The 21,894-nt window shown below is 39.2% G+C and overlaps 2 protein-coding genes across 2 annotated transcripts in view; both read right to left on the reverse strand.

Annotated features, from left to right (window-relative positions):
- The window catches only part of scai (suppressor of cancer cell invasion), a 34,687-nt gene extending 26,572 nt beyond the window's left edge, over positions 1-8,115 (reverse strand). The window contains exons 1-4 of the mRNA XM_038733912.1: positions 7,859-8,115; positions 6,376-6,500; positions 1,115-1,210; positions 695-781 (exon numbers count right to left, since the gene is read on the reverse strand). Coding sequence (XP_038589840.1) covers positions 695-781; positions 1,115-1,210; positions 6,376-6,482 — 290 coding nt within the window. The 5' untranslated portion in view covers positions 6,483-6,500; positions 7,859-8,115. The remainder of the gene's footprint in view (positions 1-694; positions 782-1,114; positions 1,211-6,375; positions 6,501-7,858) is intronic.
- A 3,612-nt stretch (positions 8,116-11,727) lies between these two features.
- Positions 11,728-20,010, reverse strand: ppp6c (protein phosphatase 6, catalytic subunit). The gene is made up of 7 exons (XM_038733921.1): positions 19,766-20,010; positions 18,220-18,315; positions 18,034-18,099; positions 15,366-15,507; positions 15,191-15,270; positions 12,901-13,110; positions 11,728-12,800 (listed from the first exon to the last, which is right to left on the reverse strand). The coding sequence occupies exons 1-7, from the start codon at positions 19,838-19,840 to the stop codon at positions 12,552-12,554; spliced, it is 918 nt and encodes a 305-aa protein (XP_038589849.1). The 5' UTR covers positions 19,841-20,010; the 3' UTR covers positions 11,728-12,551.
- Between the last annotated feature and the right edge of the window lie 1,884 nt (positions 20,011-21,894).

The raw sequence follows: 21,894 nt of genomic DNA on the forward strand, positions 1-21,894 counted from the left end.
AGACTGAAGATGACACATGTGACAGGTCTGGACCACCGTAAATTAAATTTGTATCCAATACAAAATTTTAAGTATGAGAAAATTGGTGAATGCAGAACAAATCTGTTCGTACGACTGCTTAACATATCCTGCTATCTGACAAACATAGTTTCCTCCCACATTTCAAATTCTGCATTGTATGCCAGTGTTTTTTTCTGTACCAGCAAAAATACTATTTTATAGTCACTAGTTGTAATATGCCAGCTTTGCCTATGTTACTTTTCCAGATGTTTGACCCTGAACTGTAGTTAGGACCACACTGGTTTCTTAGACTAATTTAGCCTGGCTCGTAGCTAGTAACATATAGCCAGACATCTCCACACTTTGTTTTAGCGCTGTGCCAACTGGAGAGACTAACGCTAGAATCTAGCTAAGAACATGTGTCCCATATTTCTTATCTTCCTAGAGTGACAACTATCCAACAAAAGGAAATAAGAAAGCAAATCTTTTCAGTTAGTGGCACATTAACTCTGGCCCCTTAGCGTAACTTAGAAGCCCTGAACACAAATGTTGAAATTTAACAAAATTAAATTTTATTTAACTTACATTAATGGATGATTAAAGAATATTGGCTTTTTTCTATTCTATCAATAACTGTTTAAAAACAGACAACAGTGAGACAGTGACTGATTGGTCGAGACACAGTTTGACTTACTAGTAGTGGTAATAAAGCTGTCCAATTTTGGATGCAACTTCCCCAATCTGCCATCTCTTCAAGCCATACCGACTGTCCAGAACCTGCCTGTCAATAAAGGAAAACATATAATACTGAGCACGAGACAATGGAATAATTTGTGTGTGACAGAACATCTGGCAAATGTCTATGACAATTATCACTTATCACATGTGCATCAGTATTTGTGTTAATAACTAAGAAACATATACTGTGTCACAATTTGGCCCCATTTAAATTCATTTGCATCACATTAAATGGGAATATGCCAAACCAGTGCTAACAAGTTTTACAGTAAATACTTTTCCTCATTCTTGCTGCTGAATTAATTCAACTAAAAATGCGACTGCTGAATCATAACCCCACCCTCCATTTGTCGCACCAATAAGAGATAGAAATAACCTGTGCTGCTGCTGGAATTTCCACAGCTTAGTGTAGACATCAAATGTCCGTCCAAAGTAGGACTGCCACTGCTTGTGTCCATACTGAGGAAGGTCTCTGCAGTAAAGAGCAAAATAAAGGTCAGAGGAGGTGAGAAAAGAGAAACAGTCACATACATCTTAAATGCTCTCAGCTCTACAAAACACTCCGTCTGCAATTAAAAGAAAAGTCAAACATTTGGGGACATACAGTTTTTAGCAGTCACGGCGCTTTAGTTTCTTGGGGTCTGGAGGGTTTTCAGACATTTATTCTGACTCTTTACAAATGATCTCAGTGAATAGGTGTGTATTTTGGAGACCTGAACTTTTAGTTCTTTCAAGTGAAGCACACATCTGTGTGAATTTGTACATACAAGTAAATGCATTCAATTACAATGTAAAGATACACATTTGATGCATACTTGTTTTAAACACAAGTAGATCTTTGGACTCACAATCACTTGGCTTTATGACCTGTAGATTATTCTACATACACATTGCAGTAGATTAATGTCCATTTTGCCCTTTGTAGAACTCAAGAACCAATTCCCAGTTCCATTCAATTTTCCAATTCAGAATGTCAGTAGCAGAAGAACTCCACAACACAAAAGTTATCACCAAATTAGCACTGCATTACTATGCACTCCAGAAACTGTCCGACGGTCAGCATGTGAAAGGGCCTCTGTGCAAGGTAGCCTTTCAGGATGCACGTATCCAGTATGTCTGTCATGCCAGCTGATTTCATGGGCACCAGGAAATATTGAAAGAAGAAGCCTGTCCACAGCTCCAAGTCGGGTACCACTGATCTGGCTCTTTTTCAGAGGAGGCTATTTCCTCCTCCAAGGCCGCCTTCTCTGCGGGGGTTGGGTAGCCAGTGGGACATGCACAACCTGGTACTGGAGGGCGCAGGCAGGCCAAAACACGTAACGAGGATCTTGACAGGACTCTGAGGAAGATGTCAGCAACACCGAATGATGATAAGTTAATGTTTCGCTGAGTGCTGTGACTGTACTCATGGTGGCTGAGTGAAAAAGGGACCTCAATTGGCCATATGGTAGTCTTTTCCAACTGAATAATCTATTGTTGAAGAGATGGTTCTCATATTTCTGCTGACATTTCCCCACAGGAAAGATTTTACATTAAAGGCTGTAAAACCTGGGATCAAATGTTAGCCCACTGATCAGTGTACTTACCTTAACAACTTGAACAATCAAAATTACAAAAAAAGGTCACCAAATGTATTTCTGTCATTTCACAAGGGTCTGAATATGTAAGCTCTTTGAAATGGGTGCTTTGAGCTGATGATCAAGTCATTCTGTCAGTGATTCAAATATGACGAGAACACATCATTTCTGACTAATACACCACAAACAGTGTGTCACGCTCAACTCAGACCACAAACAGAACAAACTACACTGAACAAAATTATAGACAACAGTTTTGCCCCCATTCATCATGAGCTTGACTCAAAGATCTAAGACTTTCTCTATGTACACAAAAGGCCTATTTCTCTCAAATATTGTTCACAAATCTCTCACAATCTTTAGTAAATCAAAGACACAGGGTAAAAAACAGGGAGCAGTTCATCTAATCTATCTAATCAATTTATCACTCCAGCTCAGAGCCTGGTCCTTTTCTTTCTCTCATCCGTATTGTCCTGCTTGGCTCACAACCAGATGACAGGTTCACTGGCTCCTGCTACTCCAGATGGCCAATCTGTCTGTTTGGACTCCACAGTGTTTCTGAGCTTATTGTGATATGCACTGTGACAATATCACAACAAAAACATCCAAAATGCTGAATAACTGAAAGCATTATTTAAGAGTCAATCTGAGGCCTTTAACTTGGCATGAATTTAAAGATTTTGAATTTGTAGGAGCATCCAGGTAACCCTTTCTAAAACCATGGTGCATTCGAACACTGGTACAGTTTCAAGTTGGAAACGAGCCCGTGTGCTCCAGAGGAGGGCATTTTTTAGATGCATCCTACATTTGTTCTGGAATCAGTGTCAGCAGCAAAGCAGTGCCTTCTCAGCAATCGCAGTCCTTTAAATGAACAAAACAATGATAATAAAATTTTAGCTTTCCTAAAGCTACAAAAGAACACAGCCACACAGATTTACCAGAGAAAAAGTGTCTCTCCTTTACTCTATAATCTGAGCCTCACAAACTGCTGCTCTCTCAGCAGGTAAGGTGGCTGATCATAACACTGATGAATAGAAATTCTGGTATTCACAATAATATGTAAATATATGGTAGATTAACTGGAATTTCAATAATTCTAATTAAATATGCAATACATCTCCAGCAAGCAAACACTTATATTATAAAGACGTTTTCATTTTAAAATTACATAAACAAAATTTAATTGAGACCATTTCCTGGATTAAACATACCATTTTACTTTGTATTCCTACGCATGAGCGCAACTTGGTTGTGGACTGTATAACACTGCCGAAAATCAGCTGTTTGGGTCAGAAAGGTCCAAATACCTACAAATAAATCAAAGGACTTTCCACACAACCAGTAAAGAAATGCTTAGGATTGTTTTGTTTCATTTTGAATATACCACTGCAGCACACATTTCCAACACATACCCACATATCTACTGCCTATTTATTGTACAAGTTTTCCCTATCTTTTGTGACCCGTTCAGTGTCCTTCTGCAAAAGATCTTGTTCTTTATACTCTGGGTTGAAAAAGTGTCCCCTTCTCTAAATTGAACAGTATTTCATCATCGCGGTCATCACTCATTAAAATTTTTCTTTCATTCGTTGTCACTTTTATAAAATCACTGAAAGTCTGACCCAAAAAACTGATCTCTGGCAGCCCTTGTGCGCGGCCAAGTTACGCTTATGCTAAGATGTTATCACCCCGCTGCCTGCTGAGAGACCGCCAACTAAAGCCATGTCGCCATGTGGGACCGAGCGCACTGTCTCCCTCCTCCCCTCCACAGCAACAGAACCAGCAGGTGAAACTTTACTTTTCCCAAGATGCTATAGATTACTAAGAGTAATTAAGAAATGTTAGGTCATAAGCAGGATATCCCATCACTGTGGAAATGAGCTGCTGAATGGTGCCTTCAGTGAATTTCACTGGTTAAGGTCAAAGTGTTTTCACTCGTGTTTCCACAAATGAATAGATCTTACCATTGTGTCTGGTATACGGTGGTCTTCATTCAGTTAATGAGTATTGTGTATTTGTGGCTTCATTAATGCACTAATGCATTTATTAGTTGTTCATCACTAGATTCATTAAATTTATTCACTCATGTGGTTTGCGTGTGTGGTCAATGTACACAAGTCAAGAACTTAGTAGCAACCTCCAGATTTGAGACTGAATTAAATAAATAAATAATCATGTTCCCTTTTTTAAGGGTGGTGCCCTGAGGGTAATTTAAAGCAAGTTAAATTCTCGTATTTAGTATTAATATTGAAGTTGAGTGCAATCACTTTACCAATGAATGTGGTAATGCTACATCATTTGGTTCCCCTTTGAGGCTTATTAATTCTCATTCTCGTTGGTGTCGCCTTTGCGATACATGCTACAGTGTATAACTGTGACAGTGGAGCATCAATCAATCTACAACCAGTCACAAATGGTGTAAATAGGTCAGCGATGCTCAGCTGATAATTGCTTCAATTCCATAATGAGAAGAAAAAAGGTTTCAATTTCCAGATCAGGAAAGTAGTCAAAATATCCACAAATAGTACGAGCACAGATATATTAACATGTACGTTAACATTTGTGTCTGAGGAAAAAACTCTAGAGCCACTAAAGCAAATAAACAAGGGGGATCCAATTCTGTTATTTATAACGTATTACATTTTATGGGGGAAAGTCACAACAGTGGGGGAATTTTCTAAGTAGGCTTAATTCAGGTAACAGGTGAGGTACAGGTCATATACACATCACTAACTGTCCCCAGAAGTACACCGATCCTTAGACAGAGCTCTTTGCCTCTGTCCCTCTACCTGTCACGGTGACAACAGCTGGCTGATAGGGAGACACTGTTGTTCAGGCTCAAGGCTTGGAGTCTCGTACATTTATAGACACTCCGTCTTCGCTTAGAATGTGACACATGAGACCTCTAGATCCACTTCCAGCAGGAGATCGTACCCGATCAACACAAGTTAAACAATGCAGAAACACGTGTTCAGGGCGCTGAGTGGGAGTGAAAGAGGCACCATTCTCCCTTTTACAAGTCAGTGTAGCATCAAAATGATTTTAATGCTGTTATTTTAAGATCCAAAAGTTGCATAATTTTCCTTTAACCGGTGATGGAACTAAATTACATTTAATAATTGGTTTCTGCTCCTCAGCAGACAAGAGGAGTGTGAGCTCAAAATGCAGACTCTTTCAAACAACAGTCACTCTTTCTGAAAACACCTCACAATATCTTCCTTTTACAATATGTAGTGGGTGGAGGCGTGTGAAGTCAGAGGTTCTTCAACAACAATAAACTTGAAAACATGTGAATGCTATATTGATATGGATCTAGTAAATAACACAATATTATGAAATTGGTTATCAGGCTTCCCAAATTAATAGCAGTCAAAGAAAGTAAATAAAAGATTAGAAATGGAAAGTGGAATCCCCATCCTAACTAGAAATTACACCCTTGATTCTAATGTCTCAACTTGGGATCTGCAGACACTGAGTACCAATCCAATATCATTGTTCTTTTCCCCCCAAAGATTTTTAAATCTGTACACCTCACAGAAGAAATTAATTATTTTCATCAGAGGTAATCGCAGGAATTCAGCATCCCACCCTCACAGAATGAATGTAACTAAAGTTAAATGAATTTTACACTGACAAATAAACTGGGTCTGTGGCATCATGGCTGATACACAATCTGCTCAACAGGTGAATATAACTGTTAGGTTGTGACCTGAGCGGGTGAACTCTAGTAACCCACATTAAAGTAGGATGTTCTACACACCCAAACATTTTTATGTTAAGCCCCCAACCCCACAGATTGAATTCTTACCAATCATTAATATTGGGGGAGCAATAAATAAAGACGAGCCTTGAATTCAACATAAATAAAACAAATGATTCAGGTTAGCACAATAGCGTCAGCAAACACTTAATACATGTTCATTCAACTTAATTCCTCTCCATATATTCCCCTGGTCATCCATCCCTTACCAGTGGCTCTTGCCAAAAGCAGCCACTGGAAGGGAATGTTTGATTACAAAATGCAGCCCAGCAGGAGACCAGAGAGTAAGTTTAAACTGACCTTAGCCCATTGAAGAGTTGTTTGGACTTGTCCAGAAGATAGCAGAAATCTGTGACAGTCTTCCTTTCGCCTAATGGAATATCATCCTCAGTCTCAGCTCCAGTCATGACACTGACTTTTCTCACCTGATTATAAACAAAAAGAAATACTGTGTATAGATACTGCTTTAAAATATATACTGGTTAAAATTATTAAAAATATTGGAACCAGTGGCTACCAGACCAAGGTACCATTTGTACAAATGTCAACTTGTGACACACTTACAAGAGATTCATTACAACTAGTAACCAGAACCTGCTGACTTCTAACATACTGATATCCATAAAAGACGTTGCTGGTTGTAAATTTCTGCGTGTCTTACAGGTGCCCTACTTAAGTATGAATAGAAATAAGAAACTATAGAGGAAATGTGTCACATGGTCACCTTTTTTAGGTTGACCTGGGCTGTCCCAGATTTCATTTTCACAGTGGTTACAACCTCCAGTTTGCTAAGATGGATGTGCAATCAGGTCAAGGCAGCACGCAGCCTGGTCACAATGTTCAGCTAATGCTGTGCCTTATCAAAATCATTTTCAGCCAACGTAAAGTTTATTCTGTCAAGGAAATGATGAGTATAGCTTCATAGCTACCAGGGTGTCTAAGATGGGGTCTGTGTGTGACTATGTATGATGGACAAAAGCTGACAGTGTCGCCAGAGAAAGTCTGTAGGATAACCTTCTGTACATTATGTGTCCCATCGCTAACAATGCAATAAATCTAAAATCTTCATCTTATCTTGTTATCATTCCTAAACACCTATGTGTCTTTTGCTCTAAACTGATAAAATATGCAGTAATGAATATTTGTCTATAAGTTAGACATCTGACAGCCCTCATTCAGTTTACAGAAAGGTCTCTTTAACAAGACATTTACAGGACGTTTGCGGACGCAATGATTGGAGGAAAAGCCTCTAATGAGCCCTCCGCCACAAGACAAAATAAATACACCAAAGACCTCTGACTGAAAGAGGTTTGAAGACAATCATGTCACTACAGATATGCATTTAAAAAATCACGACTACTCGGTCATGGGAAGCTGGTGCTTTGTTCCTTATAAGCAATATTTAATATCGTTAATTAGCCAACTCAGCTATATGTTGATAGTAATTAACTCGGTAACATTAATCTAACGTTACGTAACTAAGGTTAGCTATTAATGAGACTAATCTTAATTGGCCATAAGGTATAAGTTAGCTATTTCTCTGTAACGTTATCTAACGTTAGCAGCCTTCAATCATCGCCAACATCGTTAAATTTGAGTAGGGAACCACACCGTTAACGTCACAATAAAATAAACATCTGGATATTAATGTCTGGATAAAGACGATAACCAGTGGTAAGTTAGCCAAAACGTGTCATTTAATAAAAACAGGTCACAGACTCACATAGCCTGTCTGCAGCAGCTTTAACCACCTCTGCACCTCTAACGTTACATTTCTTCTTACCTCCCGAAGCGGCTAACGTTAACGTTGATGGACACAAGTACCACAGTGATGCTCCTCAAAAACCAGCGCAAAAGCCACGACACGCTCTGTGGGTGAAACGCGACCTTCTTGGCATCTCACTGTGTCACTGACACTGGACGCTGTCTAACGAGCCTGTCTGCTAAAACCTAAACGCTACTCTATATAAAAGGTTGTTGTCCTGTGAGAGGCAAGAAGGCAGGAAGAGGCAGGGAGAGGACAGCCTCCGCCCCACTTTCATGCCCACTCTAGCCGGCTAGCTACTTCCGGGTCAGCATTTCCAAAATAAAAGCTTCTCTCCGCTGGCAGGACACCTGAACGCCTAACAGGGATCAGTCAGTGTGTTAACTGTGAATTGACGAAGAATTTTGATTTGCTTTTAATTCTAACAGTCAAGTTGGCAGTAATCAAGCGTGAATATTTACAAAACTTAATCAAAATAAAATGGGACTGCTTTACGTGAGCAATTCATAAATTCATTGATAATTCTTAGGCGGAACGCTTTCTCCAGTTCTTCAAATGAATCCGATGATGCAGGGATTATATAGTCCTTTAATTTCTAAATGCTTTACCCTATAGATTTAACTTTGTAAGGCTCTATGTTATTTAAATTAATATAATATTATTATATATATAATAATATTATTACTGTTATTTTCTGTTTATGGTATGAATGGTATTTAGCTAGGACAGTTAAGGAATGCACTTTTGGGGGGGCAAAGTGCTCTGTGTCAGCATAGTTAACCTACCATCAACTTTGCAGTGTTGAGAGTTTCTGTTTTTTCTTTGCAGTTCATCTGATTTTACTTAAATATGCACACACAGATATGATATATATTTTAGTTTTCTTTTTTATTTCTTCTTATAGTGGTGATTTTATATATTTGTTCTATTTTGTTGTTTATAATCTTTTTTAAATTAAAGTTTTTGAATATGTTTATAGATTTTCTGTGTGAGTAGCATGGAGGGGATTACAACTGCATATGTATTCCTGTATTGTATACTGACAATAAAGCTGAACGTTAAAGCTGAAACTTCTAATGTCAGAAAAAGATCTGTCACCAAGTTGTTGGATTAGTAGATTATGCTGATATTGTTCATGTAGGTTTTTCTTCAAACGTTCATTTCATAATTATCATTGTGATGTGCATGAGACTCTTAATACCAGTCCAAAGTGTTATTGGTTCATATGATTTTTTTAAATGCATTCATTTGAATTACCCGATTGGTATCTGGTCCCGAGGTGTGTCTGTCTGATGTTGCATGACCTGACACACCCAATGACCCCATATGCTGCGTTCCATTTACCTCGGAAGTGTCACTGATGATGGAAGATGTCACTGATGCTGTCTAGGCTGAGCATCAAAAGATACAACTTATTCACTATTGACCTGGAGCTACAAGTTAGAAGAAGAAGAAGATACTAGACAAAGATATACTTTATTAATCCCGCAAGGGGAAATTCAGTGTTTTCATTCTGTTATTATTGTTAGTATTTACACACAGGTCAGAAATACACAGTTACATGCACAAACAAGACCTATAGCAACACAGGGATAGATGTGAGACATCAGTTGACAACAATGAAAGGTTGGTGACTACTGAAGAAACAGGTGGCAGATCCAAAAGACAGCAAACCTGGGGTGGAGTGAGTTGCCACCCTAACCACACCTTCAGAGGGGAGATGAGCACACCAAGTGGTGCTAGCAACCACTCCCAGCATGAAGTCAGATAAGAGGAAGATAGGGTAGCGCTTCAAGACAGCAGAATTCAGTAAGGATGTGGATGTGGTGCTGGAATCTACAGCTAAAGGGGATGTGGACAGGAGGCTCCAAACTGCGAGCCAGTCTAGTCAACATGTTGCTGGAGAGGTTTGCTGTGGAGGAGGAAAATGGAGCAAACAACCTGGTGGTGCTGTGGTTAGACTTAGCCAATGCCTTTGGCTTGACGGAGATGCTGTAGAGGCACTTTGTCCCAGCCAAAGTGAGAGATCTCATCCTGGATTACTACAACTTTAGGATAAGAGCTCCAGCAAGGACAACAACATCAGAATGGCCAATACTGGTGGCGGGAATCATCAAAGGCTGCATCATATCTGTTATCCTGTTTGCACTGGCTATGGACATGCTAGTTATATCTGCTGAAACAGTGTGTAGAAGCCCAGTCCCAGTCCAGAAATGGGATTTGCCAATCACTAATCTGTGCCTTCATGGATTATTTAACAGTCACCACAGAATCAGTACCAAGAGCCAGATGGATCCTAGAACCTTCTGGTTCTCCATGACAAACTCACCAATTCCGACCATCACAGGGGAGCCGGTAAGGAGTTTAGGACAGCGGGAGCAGGGGTTGCAGTGACTGGCAGGAAGTGGAGCAGAGGAAGCTGTGGAGCAGGCAGTCCAAGCTACGCCACAGAGTCCTGGCAGGAGCAGTGACTCATTGAAGAGCTGGGCTGGGTGCCTTTCCAACCCCTCGTTATGACCAGGTACGAAGAGTGGCAGCAGCTGGTCCAGAAAGAGGTTCGAGCAGCCATAGAGGAGGACAGGTCCAGTAGAGCAGCAGAGTGTTGCACCTGGGCAAGATGGGAGCAAGTTGCAGAGGAAGATTTCGTGGAATGACCTCTGGGCTGGCAGAGCTGCATCATATTCTTGGTCCAAGTGATGCATTCCGCAACCCATCCAACCTGCACTGCTGGGGCCTGGTTGAGTCTAGGGAAGGGCCAATAGCATTTGAAGCATAACCAGGTGCTAGACCATTGCAGAAGCCATCTGGAATGCCATCACCAGCTCCTGGCAGTCCAAACTTCCAAAGCAGACCATCTGCTTTGCGAGAGCAGGTGAGAAGCCAGGCCCAACCCCTGCAGCGGCATCCGGGCTTCTCAGCACGGCATAGCATTGGCAACTGTTGGTGGACTTGGGAAAACAAATCAAGTTCCCACAGCAGGTTGTCATGACCTCCCTGAGACCGGACATGGTTCTCGTATCAGAGGAAATGAATATCGCTATCCTGGAGGTAACAGTGCCATGGGAGGAACACATGGAGAAGGCTGTCGAATGGAAAGTACAGTGGCTAATCAGCAACTGCTACAGACAAGGATGGAGGGTCAGGTGCTTTCCTGTGGAGGCAGAGTGCAGGTGCTTTGCAGGACAGCCCCTCTGCAGAGCCTGCACTGCACTCGGCATACCAGGAGAGAGGAGAAGAGCCATCCACAACAGCTCAGTGGCTGCAGGGAAAGCCTCCATGCAGGAGTGGATCCGGAATATTCTTAACCGTATACCTCAATGTAGTGCTGTTACATTAAGTACACAACATCTTTTGGATTGGTTAAAACTAGGCTTTTTAAAATTTGAATTCAAGTTATTCTTTTAGTGTTAGTGCATTGCTCTTAGTGTAACTGAAAAGGTTATAAAAAAAAAATAAAATAAAATCAAGAATACCATGATCTGCATTCTACTGAAATGTGACAAAGGGTCCCAAGTGCACCCTGATTTTTTTTGAAAAACATTGGAGCAGAAATATGAAGTAGCAGAAAATGAACAAAGCTTAACAGTTACAAGTACCTCAGTCACTTTTCACCACCAGTATACAGAGTCGGGCAGTCAGGTGGGGTGGTGGACTAAATGCTTGATATATGCTTAAAATATTGGTAAGCATAAAGTAGATACAACAAAGTATTCTTCCACAACACCTTATTTTAATTTGGTCCCGTTAAAGTCATGAACAGTGCAGTCTGGAAAGGCAGGACCACCATTCCTATTATGCATCCTGATCGTATTGTTTCTGCCCGCATGTAACAATGGCTTGGACTACATTATAAAAAACCTTTAGTGTTTCAAGTGACTACTACTCACACAATTTAATGAATGTTTTATTCAAAACAGGGGAACAGTGTCAAAGAACCTTTCTCTGCAACAAATAAAACTACAGAGCTGAGCTATTAACAAATCTATTTTCATACTGTAAGGATATTATTTTATATTGCTTATAAAATGTTGCAGCAACAGTTCATCATACTGTCAGATTGGTCAGATGGTCACAGTGATGAGTAAAAGGCTAATTTACACTTGTGGATGTTTGTCAAAGATACATGGTGTCTGTATTAACAGATAGATTAAAAACAAATTAAAAGGAAAGTATATGATAGATGACATTTAAAAATAAAACCCGCATTTAAAGCAGAATGCTGTAGGATGGGCTCAGATGCAGTTTTTTACTCAGTAAGTCTGAGGTGTTTCAACAGGAGCACTTATTACAAGAGTTTGTTTCCTAATTCCAGAAATCACTAGTCTTTTAAAGGGCAACCATGAGATCAAACTGCTAAAATGCTCACAGAAAAATATATATATATCACTTTATTTGAACATGTATTATTGGCAATTACAACTCAGTTGTTTATTTGCCTCAGTGGGACACCATCAAAATTAAACTATTTAATATTATCTTATCTTTAAAAGTATCATTTTCTCATTGGGGGTAGGAGAGGATTTTTTTTGACAGAACAAAAAGTGAGTGTGGTGCAAACAGACAGTAGCCTGGGAAGAAACCCGTTTCTAACTCAAGATGCTGGATACCTGTGATGTTGCTCCCAAGAATTTCTTAAAATATGTTGAATATAAATAAGTTTGAGAGTTGAGATCTCCAGAGGCTGGAGAGGATAGAGAACTGGCTCTTATCATTAAAGGAAGTAGGGAGTGGTCGTTCGGGGAGGTATGACGCGCTCAGAGTCAGGGACGGCTCGGAACAGCTTGGGCTCTCGTCTGTTCACGTCCTTGAAGACCATGATGGACGCGATGTTGCCGCAGCGGTAGCAGTAGTTGGGCGCCGACCACACAGTCACCAGCTTCTCGTCGAACATGAACTTGTAGCCTTCATGAACCAGCTGATGTGCACGGCATATGAGCTTCAGGTTGTTGATGTGAACAAACTAAAACAAAATATGAGCATTACTTTCATACAACTGATGTTAAGAGTCAAAGGTTCCCACACCCCACTGATTAGTTTCAAATGTTGACCACACAACGTACCTCATTAGTAACCTTCGAGCCAAACAGCCAGCCAGCACCTCGTGGACTGATAGCCCAGGTGTCCACGTCCTCAGGATCTGACCACACAAGATCACAGAAGGCCCCCTTGTGGGGAATCTCCTGGTTCCGTTCGATGGTGCGGATCTGGTCCAAAGTCTTGATGTCAGGTGAAAGACCACCATGGACACACAGGACCTGCTCATCTATCAACTGGAATAAGAGGTTAAAACATGTCATTAGAAGTTCTGAGTCAAAATCTTGATAAGGTTAGATATTGTATGTGTGTAAAAACCTGTCAATGTATTAAGAAGCTACTTTGTCAACAATATATCCACTAAATTGTGTTCCTGAAGTCTGTTCAAAATGGTTCCATTTTGATGCTGCTCTGTTTGTGTTTGTGTGTGTGTGTCACCTCTGTAAATTTCTAAACTTGTACTGTACACGACTATACTTATTACTTAAAACAGCATTTGAATCTTTTCGTCACTAGGGGTCAGAAGAACTCCAACAATGACATACAGTATGTCACCTAAACAGTTGCTATGACTAACAAGTGTTTGCCCAGTCACTCACTAGCTCTGTCTGTCTGCTGGTAAGTGTTTACTAAGTGAAGATTCATGCATCACTAAAGTCAAACAACTTGCTACACACCCTAGTTATTCCTTAGAGGTTGGTTGTTCCTAAATATTTATACCTACTACTTTCAGGTCTAACTGTTTCATTCTGTTAGTTAATGACAAAACTAACATTAGCATGCTAATATATAACCGCTTCAGACTGAGGGTTAAAGAAGTAATATTGTTGACAATATTTGACCTGACACTTCTGCTGTCTAACAATGAAGTAAACTGAGAATAATTAATTTCACAAAAAACAAAATAATCTCAAACAAAAGGCATTCATGCTGTTGCACTTTTTGCATATACAGATTTTGTAGAGATACAAAGGTGGTGGAAAGGTGTGGGTGGAGGATGGTTTCAGAAGCATACTGCCCTCTTAAGTTATCTTCCCACTATTCATCTAAACTTCCCACATTACTCCTGTTTATTCATTTCATCATCTAGCAGCCTCTAAGTTGTTCTCAGCTATTCTGTAAATAATGTATTCTAGTACAAAAAAATAGTACAGTCTGTCGCTTTATTTGAAATTCCAACTTTTGTTTGTATGTTGGGAAAAAAGTGCAACAGTCTGTTTGCCTTGTGACTCAGCAGAGGAAACCCTCAAAATTCAATATTAGCTAAACCTATTGCATGCCTATTGACCCATCAGTAAATTAAGCTAATTATTAATGGAGGACACTAGTGAGTCAAGCCTTTCTGATTGGATAATCAGAACAATAAAGCGGTTGAGAAGCAGTGTGTGGACATATTTTGGGTTCTACACTATAGATGGCAAAATTACAGCAAAGAAAGCAGCGGCCTTATTCTACAGTGCCAACAAAACCAACTACTAGCTTGACACCTGAGTGGCAGCTAGCAGAGGCACCAGAAATGAGTGGAGCAACGTCAAATAGACAACCTCTTTTCACCAGGCCCTCACCAGATGCCCGTAAAAAGGTCAAAACTACGATAGCAAAGTTAATTTGCATAGATGTGGCCCTTTGGCATTGCATCGTGAGGTTTTTAGGATAATGACAGAACTGGAGTCACCATAAATTTTTTGCACCACACACACTCAATATACACAGTGCAGTTTACACAGGAAAATATATAGATCATACGTACGGGTAAGACACTCATTTAAAAACAGGTTAGTTAAAATTTATTCTAACTTGATTTGTTGAAGAAGTGACCATCCTAACAATAGATAATAAAAACTGAATACTGTACTTTCAGTAGGAAGGAAGCCTGGAGATCAGTTCCTGCAGCACAGTACAAACTGCCCCTGTAAATAACTGCTGGAATGACCTACCACTGAATGATTATGGGACTACAGCTCTAATATTAGGTGGCTAACTATCAGAAATGGGTTCCAATCTAATACAAACTCTACAGCAGCTTGACTCTAAAATAGATCTCCAAGAAAGCACATCAATAGCAAAGGCACTGTCACTATTTCCTCATTTAAGAAATGCAGATTTTTTCTTCAGGACAGAGTTAAGGAAGTTAAAGGACCAAATCACTACTATCGGCTTACATCTTCCATTAGTGCAATGCCCGAGTTTGACATAGAGGAATGGTGTGTTTACAACTGAATCGTTGCTTTGCTTACACATCCTACATATGACCAAAGAGCACAGCAGACAAATTTAATCCTGAAACAAATGTGAAAGAACCATGAATGAACTTACAGCTGCCACAGTCAGCATGTCAAACACTTTTGTGCAATACCTCCAGGCATTTGCATTTCCATACTTTGTTTGGCACTCATCTAAAAGTAAGCAGAACATACATGGCAGTGTGGTTTGATGGGAAACAGAAAACATTTGCATACATGATCAGTAAGAGTGAAGTACATGTACCTACCATAAAAGCCATACACTTGTGTTATTTGTCGGCTTTCATGGTTTCCACGAAGTAGTGTGATACGATCCGGCCACTTTGCTTTTAAAGCTAGCAGGTGTGTAAATGTCTCCAGGCTATAATATCCTCTGTCTACAAAGTCTCCCTGGAGGAGGGAAAAGAAGACACCATCAGAGACACCAAAAAACATTAAAGAGCCTCCATATATCTATTCAAAACATAACTCTGTTGTCTCCAGGATACAGTGCACCTTTATATCAGAACAACCTGCGTAGAGAATAACTGTAGTTTCTTTCAACCTGTTTGCTACGTGCCAATAAGCTCGTACTTGTTGAAGCAGCATGTAACATATTGAAAACTTTTTGAAGACTGCGTGTCCTGTGTTTGATTTGTTGGTCTGGCACAAGGCATTCATTTGACATTTGTGTTTGTGTGAAACAGTACAAAACAAACTAACAGATATTAGAGAACTATTAGATATTTGAGGGTGTGCAAAAGTGGGGGATATGGGATGGGTAGCATGAGGTTTGCAGGAAGATTGTGTTTCGCTCAGTTATGGAATCATCTACTTGATATCAAGGAAAGAAGGTAGACCAGAGGGACAGTTATTTGGAATAAACAAACCCATTGATACTGATCCGAAGAATTGCACACTGGTGAGTGTTTTTAGCCATGCTAGTTCGCTGGCAATGTCAGTCTGTCGGTCAGTCAACCACAATGGACCATACTGAAATATCTCAATAACTACTGGATGGTAGGGCTGGGCAATAAATCAATAATGATAATTATCGCAATTTAATTATCCTCAATAACAATATAATAAATGTTCAATATTTCGTCAATAAATATTTGGTTTAATTCATTTGAATTGTGAACAAATTAGCACTTCATTCTTCTATTCAAATATTTATTTTGTTAAGGAAAATGGACATAGTAAAGATTTACTAGTCATATTTGTTAAAACAGATTTTATCATAATCGTGTTGAATGTTCTACCTCAGACTTGTGAAGTGATTCACTGTTTGGCATCAAATGTTTGTCATATTCTGACCTTTAATAAAGGTTCAACCACATAACTAACCATCTGATATGGCATCTGGATTTAAGATTCTACTAGCTGTAAAATAGTAGGCTATACTATTATATGAAATTATAATGAATATAGGCTATTATTGTTATACTGACAGTATACTATTAAGTGAAAATGATACTGTTTATTTAATGTTATAATATTATAGTAATACTAGTTCCTCCTCCAGGTTGTAGATAGTGTCTCTGCAGTGGACAGATTAGTAGATTTAGCCAGTGCCAGGATGCCAGTGGGCCAATATTTGCTCCTTCTAGCCGCCTCCTCTGTAGAGCAACACGCTCCCTTAGTTCTGTTTTACTAATTGTAATAAATACTTTTGTTACTATTAGTAATATATTACTATTACTATTGTTATAAATATTATTTATCGCTTAACTTTGTTCAAAAACACATTTCAAAATGTCAGCATTTTGTTCATTTTCCTTGATAATCAAGCAAGTAGACTCATAGTACCATTTGTTCCATTATAATCGAATTGCAATCTGCAATATTGTCCACAATAATCGCTATATGACTTTTTCTCCAAATCGTGCAGTCCTAATATCGAATGATATGCTCCGTACTTGTATAGCGCTTTTCTAGTCTTTTCGACCACTCAAAGCGCTTTTACATTACATCTTCACCAGTCACACACATTCATTCACTGAGCCTAAGTGCTCAAACAGAAACTAACATTCACACACATTCATACACTGGCGGAACAGCCACCAGTTCAGTATCTTGCAGCCTGGAGGAGCCAGGGATTGAACCGCCGACCTTCTGATTAATGGGCAACCTGCTCTACCTCCTGAAATATATGATATGAAATGTTTTTATCATGATAACATGATAAAACATAAATGCAAAACTAATGACAATGTTAGTAACACTACAATAAGATGGTGGACATTATACCTGTTAAACATCAGCATGTTAGCATTGTTATTGTGAATATTTTTCTTTCTTCTTTAAACATCAAAGACTGATGAGTTGGCTCCTAAACAGTGAAGTTATGCAGGACACCTGGAAGATCTTCTACTACTACTACTACTACTACTAGGTGCTTAATTTACTTTAAATGTTGCACATACACGTATGTTTTTTGAAAGTCATTAGGAGAACTGAAATGATGAAAAATGATTGGCAATTATTTTGATAATCAATTAATTGTTTCAGACATTTAAGCAAAAATTGCAAATTAATGAATTTAAGTAAACTGTCACTGTGCAAAAAGTAGGAGTGGGAATTGCAGGTTAACTAAGGATACAGTGCAGTACTGATGCTTTAGGGTTCATACTTTAACCATCATATAGGTGATTCTGCAATATGTCTTATGTGTAGTACTCATATATGCTTTTATTGCAAGAAAACAGTTTACAATACATCCACAATTTGTGTAAATGAGGAAAATATACCCTTGACATGGGATTTTTCAAAAGGGAATACATGCTTCTTTTTAAAAAATGTTTTGCTGCATTGTGAGGAGCACGCCTTCATAAAATCAACATGGAATTGGAGTGACTCGTTAAATATGGCATGACCTCTGTATTGTTTTAATTCTGCTGCAACTTTTATAAACAAAACAAAAAACAATTCACTTACCATGAAAATGTAATTTGTGTCTGGAACTTGGCCCCCAGTTCTGAAGAGCTCACACAGATCATAAAACTAGACGGGAAAAATAAAGAATCAATTATTTTTAAAAGAAAAAACTAGAATTTGGTAACAAGTGAGGTTTATTTATCATCCATGGAGGAGTTAGAATAAATTCACTATGAGCTGGCCTACCTGACCATGAATATCTCCACAAACAGTAACTGGAGTAGAGACCGGCTGAACATTTGATTCTTCCAACAGCAAATCACAAACATAATCACATAATCTCTGAAAAAGTAACACATAAAAATAGTTAGTGCTTACAGTAATCCTATTACAATCCAGCATCATAACAGCACAAGAGCTTGCTGGTCAACTGCTTTACTCCATATTAAGAAATGAGGACTGGAGCCTTTGGTAGGAACTATTGTTTGTGTCTGTTCACTAACAGAACGGTCTCACAGTGACTTTGGGGCTAAAAAGTTAAACAAGGACGTAAATAACTCCGTCTGTTGGGACTTGGCTTGGAAACCGGTGGGTCGCTGGATCAAGTCCAACGCCAACCAATGCCTCAGGTGCCCCCTGAGCCAGGCCCTGAACTCCAAACCACTCCCCGGGCGCCGCACGATGGCAGCCCACTTCTCCTAAATATGATGAGTTAAATGCAGAGAACCAATGTCCTCTTCCCCCTCCCTTTTTACTGTTTCATCTCATGTCGGGCACAGACCTGGCACGTTGCACATATTTGCTGTTGATTGTTGATCTTTGTTGTTGTCGTATATTTTTATGTTGTCAGTTTATACATTTATATTTACACAACATTCTCTTCCGTTGTGTTACTTCTGCACAGCACAGACCCAGACTAATGCACATGTGCATATCTGCAACGTTGTTCTTCTATTCCATATTTATATATTTCTACATTTATTTATGTTGACTGTATGTTTGTCTACATGTAGCACCTTATCGCCACAGCAAATTCCTTGTATGTGTAAAACAATATTTGGCATTAAAGCTCCTTGTGATTCTAAAAACAAGGATGCACAATGAACAATATGTATATTACTCCCTTATCATTCTGCTGAAGTATGAAACCAACAAACTGCTGCTGCGATTACTATTGCTTTTGATTAGTGTGACAGTTCAGGGCAGAGGAAAGTACTACAGAAAATCATAATAAGAGTACTGTCTGCAGATGAGATGTTAGCAGGGTCAGGAGAGGAGGGTGAATAACAGATTTAGAATAGCTCTGCGGCATTTTTGTTAAACAGTAGTTAACGTTACGTATTGCTTCCCTGAACAAGTGTTTTAGTTAACGTTAAGTTAACCTTTGACGTGACCTAGTATTCGAACGCTAAACATGTTAAAGTAACATTTGCTGACTTAGCCGCTGATGAAACTGTTTGCTGTGCCCTGCCGTGTTTCGCACCATTTAACGTTAGCTGTTAATAGCCAGCAGCATTTAACAGCACAGCTTCCTCTTCGACTCTCCCGTCCACACTCAAATTTGCATCCGAGTTTGCTAGACGATGATCGCTAATATCGGTGACGGCGGTAAAATGTGAACACAAGTAACAATAACGTTTCACTGCCTCCGTTTAATAACTTAGGTTAGCAGTTAAGTTACTAGCCACGGTTGTCGAACAAACCTCGTAAGTTAACTGTTAGAGTCGCCTGGTTTGCTTCCACTGATAATAACAAACCGTAGCCTACGTTAAGTTCGGCTACTTGAACTCACCTTTAGATCATTTTCCGGCAGGTATTTGCAGTGTCTTGCTATTTCAACGTACTTATCAAGGTCTAAAGGCGCCATTGTGAAAACGCTAAAACCAGAAGCCTGCTAAAGGAGTTAGCAAGCTAGCAAGTTCCTTTTCTTCTTCCTCCTCACCGTTCCTTCATTTTCAAGTTTCATCACCGGTGTCAGGTCAACTAAGCACATCCTGTAAGAACCTTCAAAATACACATGTTCACCGACCAAACAATATTTTAGTAATAAAAAGCACCGAAATGAAATCAAGTAAGCTATACAGAAGGAATGTTTCAGATATTTGACCATAACTGCTCATTTTGGTAAACGTTCTGAAATACCGGCGGCTGCTTTTAAACCTTTACTTCGAAGATTTTTATTAAAGCGCCATCATCTCCAGCCAACTTGACGCTTGCTTCCGTGGCGTTTGGTGTGCGGAGCAAATGCAACAGCGCCCCCTGCTGATACAACACAATATCCACACAGAAAGACGAAAGTGGTAGTGGTAAAGACAGAAAATGAATAATAGTACTACTAATATTAATATATAATAATAATAGTAATAGGACTAATAATACTAATTGTGGCAACAGGTGTCAGGCAGGAACATGGAAGCAGCAGGAAGCCCACAACCACAGATCCAGACCCCTCAGCTCCGGAGCCAGAAACACCTGCAGAAAGCGACAGAAGGAGAGTGGAGAGGGAAAAGAAAGCAAAACTACGGGAGAGGGAAGAAGTCAAGTTAGTAACATGCATTAATAGGATAAGAATGTATACAGATGGAGAGGGAGAGGAGAAGAGATGAGCTCAATGCATAATAGGAAGTCGCCCAGCAGTCTGACAATTAAATAATGTGATAAACATAGAGTAAGGGGTCATAACCCAAGTGTCATCTTAATCGTCTTTATTTAGTGTTCAATACATGTTGGTGCCTGCATCATTCACAAATGTGTGTGTGTGTAATTGCCTACTGCACACAAACTCAGACATTAAAACTGTCAGTGTGTGAAGTAGTGGATGATGAATTGTTTCTGTTATCCAGCATAATTCTGCATCTGTCTGCCAGAGGCTGAATCACACAAAGAGCCTGAGTGGTGTTTCCCTCCAGACAGTGCAGCAGCTGGTCTGATTTTACTACCAGTGCAAACAAAGACAGGCAGAGGAGCAACTTGTTTTACATGTCAGAGGAACACTCGACAGGAGACAGAGAATCAGTTGTTCTACACATAAGCTGTGGTTAACCTGTAGAATAGACCCACTGAGCTAATGCAGGAGGAATTCAGTTTGATCAGCAAAAGGCTCTCTGGTTAAGGAGCAGATATGGTTTGACTAAAGTTCTGTGGAAAGGCAATTATGGAATTTTTGTTCCTAATTGAAAAAGTTGAACTGGAGAAAAAAGTTTGAAGGCAATTCTACTGAATCACCTTATCCATATCAACTGTAATCGAAACTGTGATGGTCTGAGAATAAAATGAAAGAATCCACAAAGACATGCCCTGCTGTGATTCATGTTGTATGTATAATTACAGTGAACTCAATTTAATTCATTTTTTGAGCCAGCTATGTTGGTAGCAAGTTCATTCATACTTTTTTTTGTTTTCCAAAACATCTACTGGACTGGCAAAGTATGTGTAAACATACAAGGAATTCGACTCCAGTTTTATTTCTTAAACAGTCTATGGTTCTTACACACAGAATCATTTACAGGAAGACAGAAAGAGACATATAGCTACAAAATAAAGACAATGAAGCTGAACAAAGATAGGTACATACAATAGTTACAGTATATGTACATTTAGTTTCTGTAAATTGTAGACAATACAAATAGAGCAAATGAAATACATATTGAATAAGTAATCTAATAGATTGCAATTTAATGTAACAGATTATTATTACCTTACTTTATTAACTACTTTATGAAGTGAATGTACAGTACATGCATGTATAAATGTCTTTCTACAGTACATACAGCGTGCAGGATTTATATTGACAGTGTTAAAGCACAGTGTGTATTTAAAACTCTACAGAAATAATTTATAAAGTGTATGCTGGGATGTTTTAGTGTCACAGGGTTATTGACACTAAATGCCTGATTTAACTGTTTGTCAGAGCAATGGCCT

This window comes from Micropterus salmoides, unplaced genomic scaffold (assembly GCF_014851395.1).
Source record: "Micropterus salmoides isolate LMB-PRFRI ecotype aquatic unplaced genomic scaffold, ASM1485139v1 Ms_hic_scaffold_20, whole genome shotgun sequence".
Classification (NCBI taxonomy): domain Eukaryota; kingdom Metazoa; phylum Chordata; class Actinopteri; order Centrarchiformes; family Centrarchidae; genus Micropterus; species Micropterus salmoides.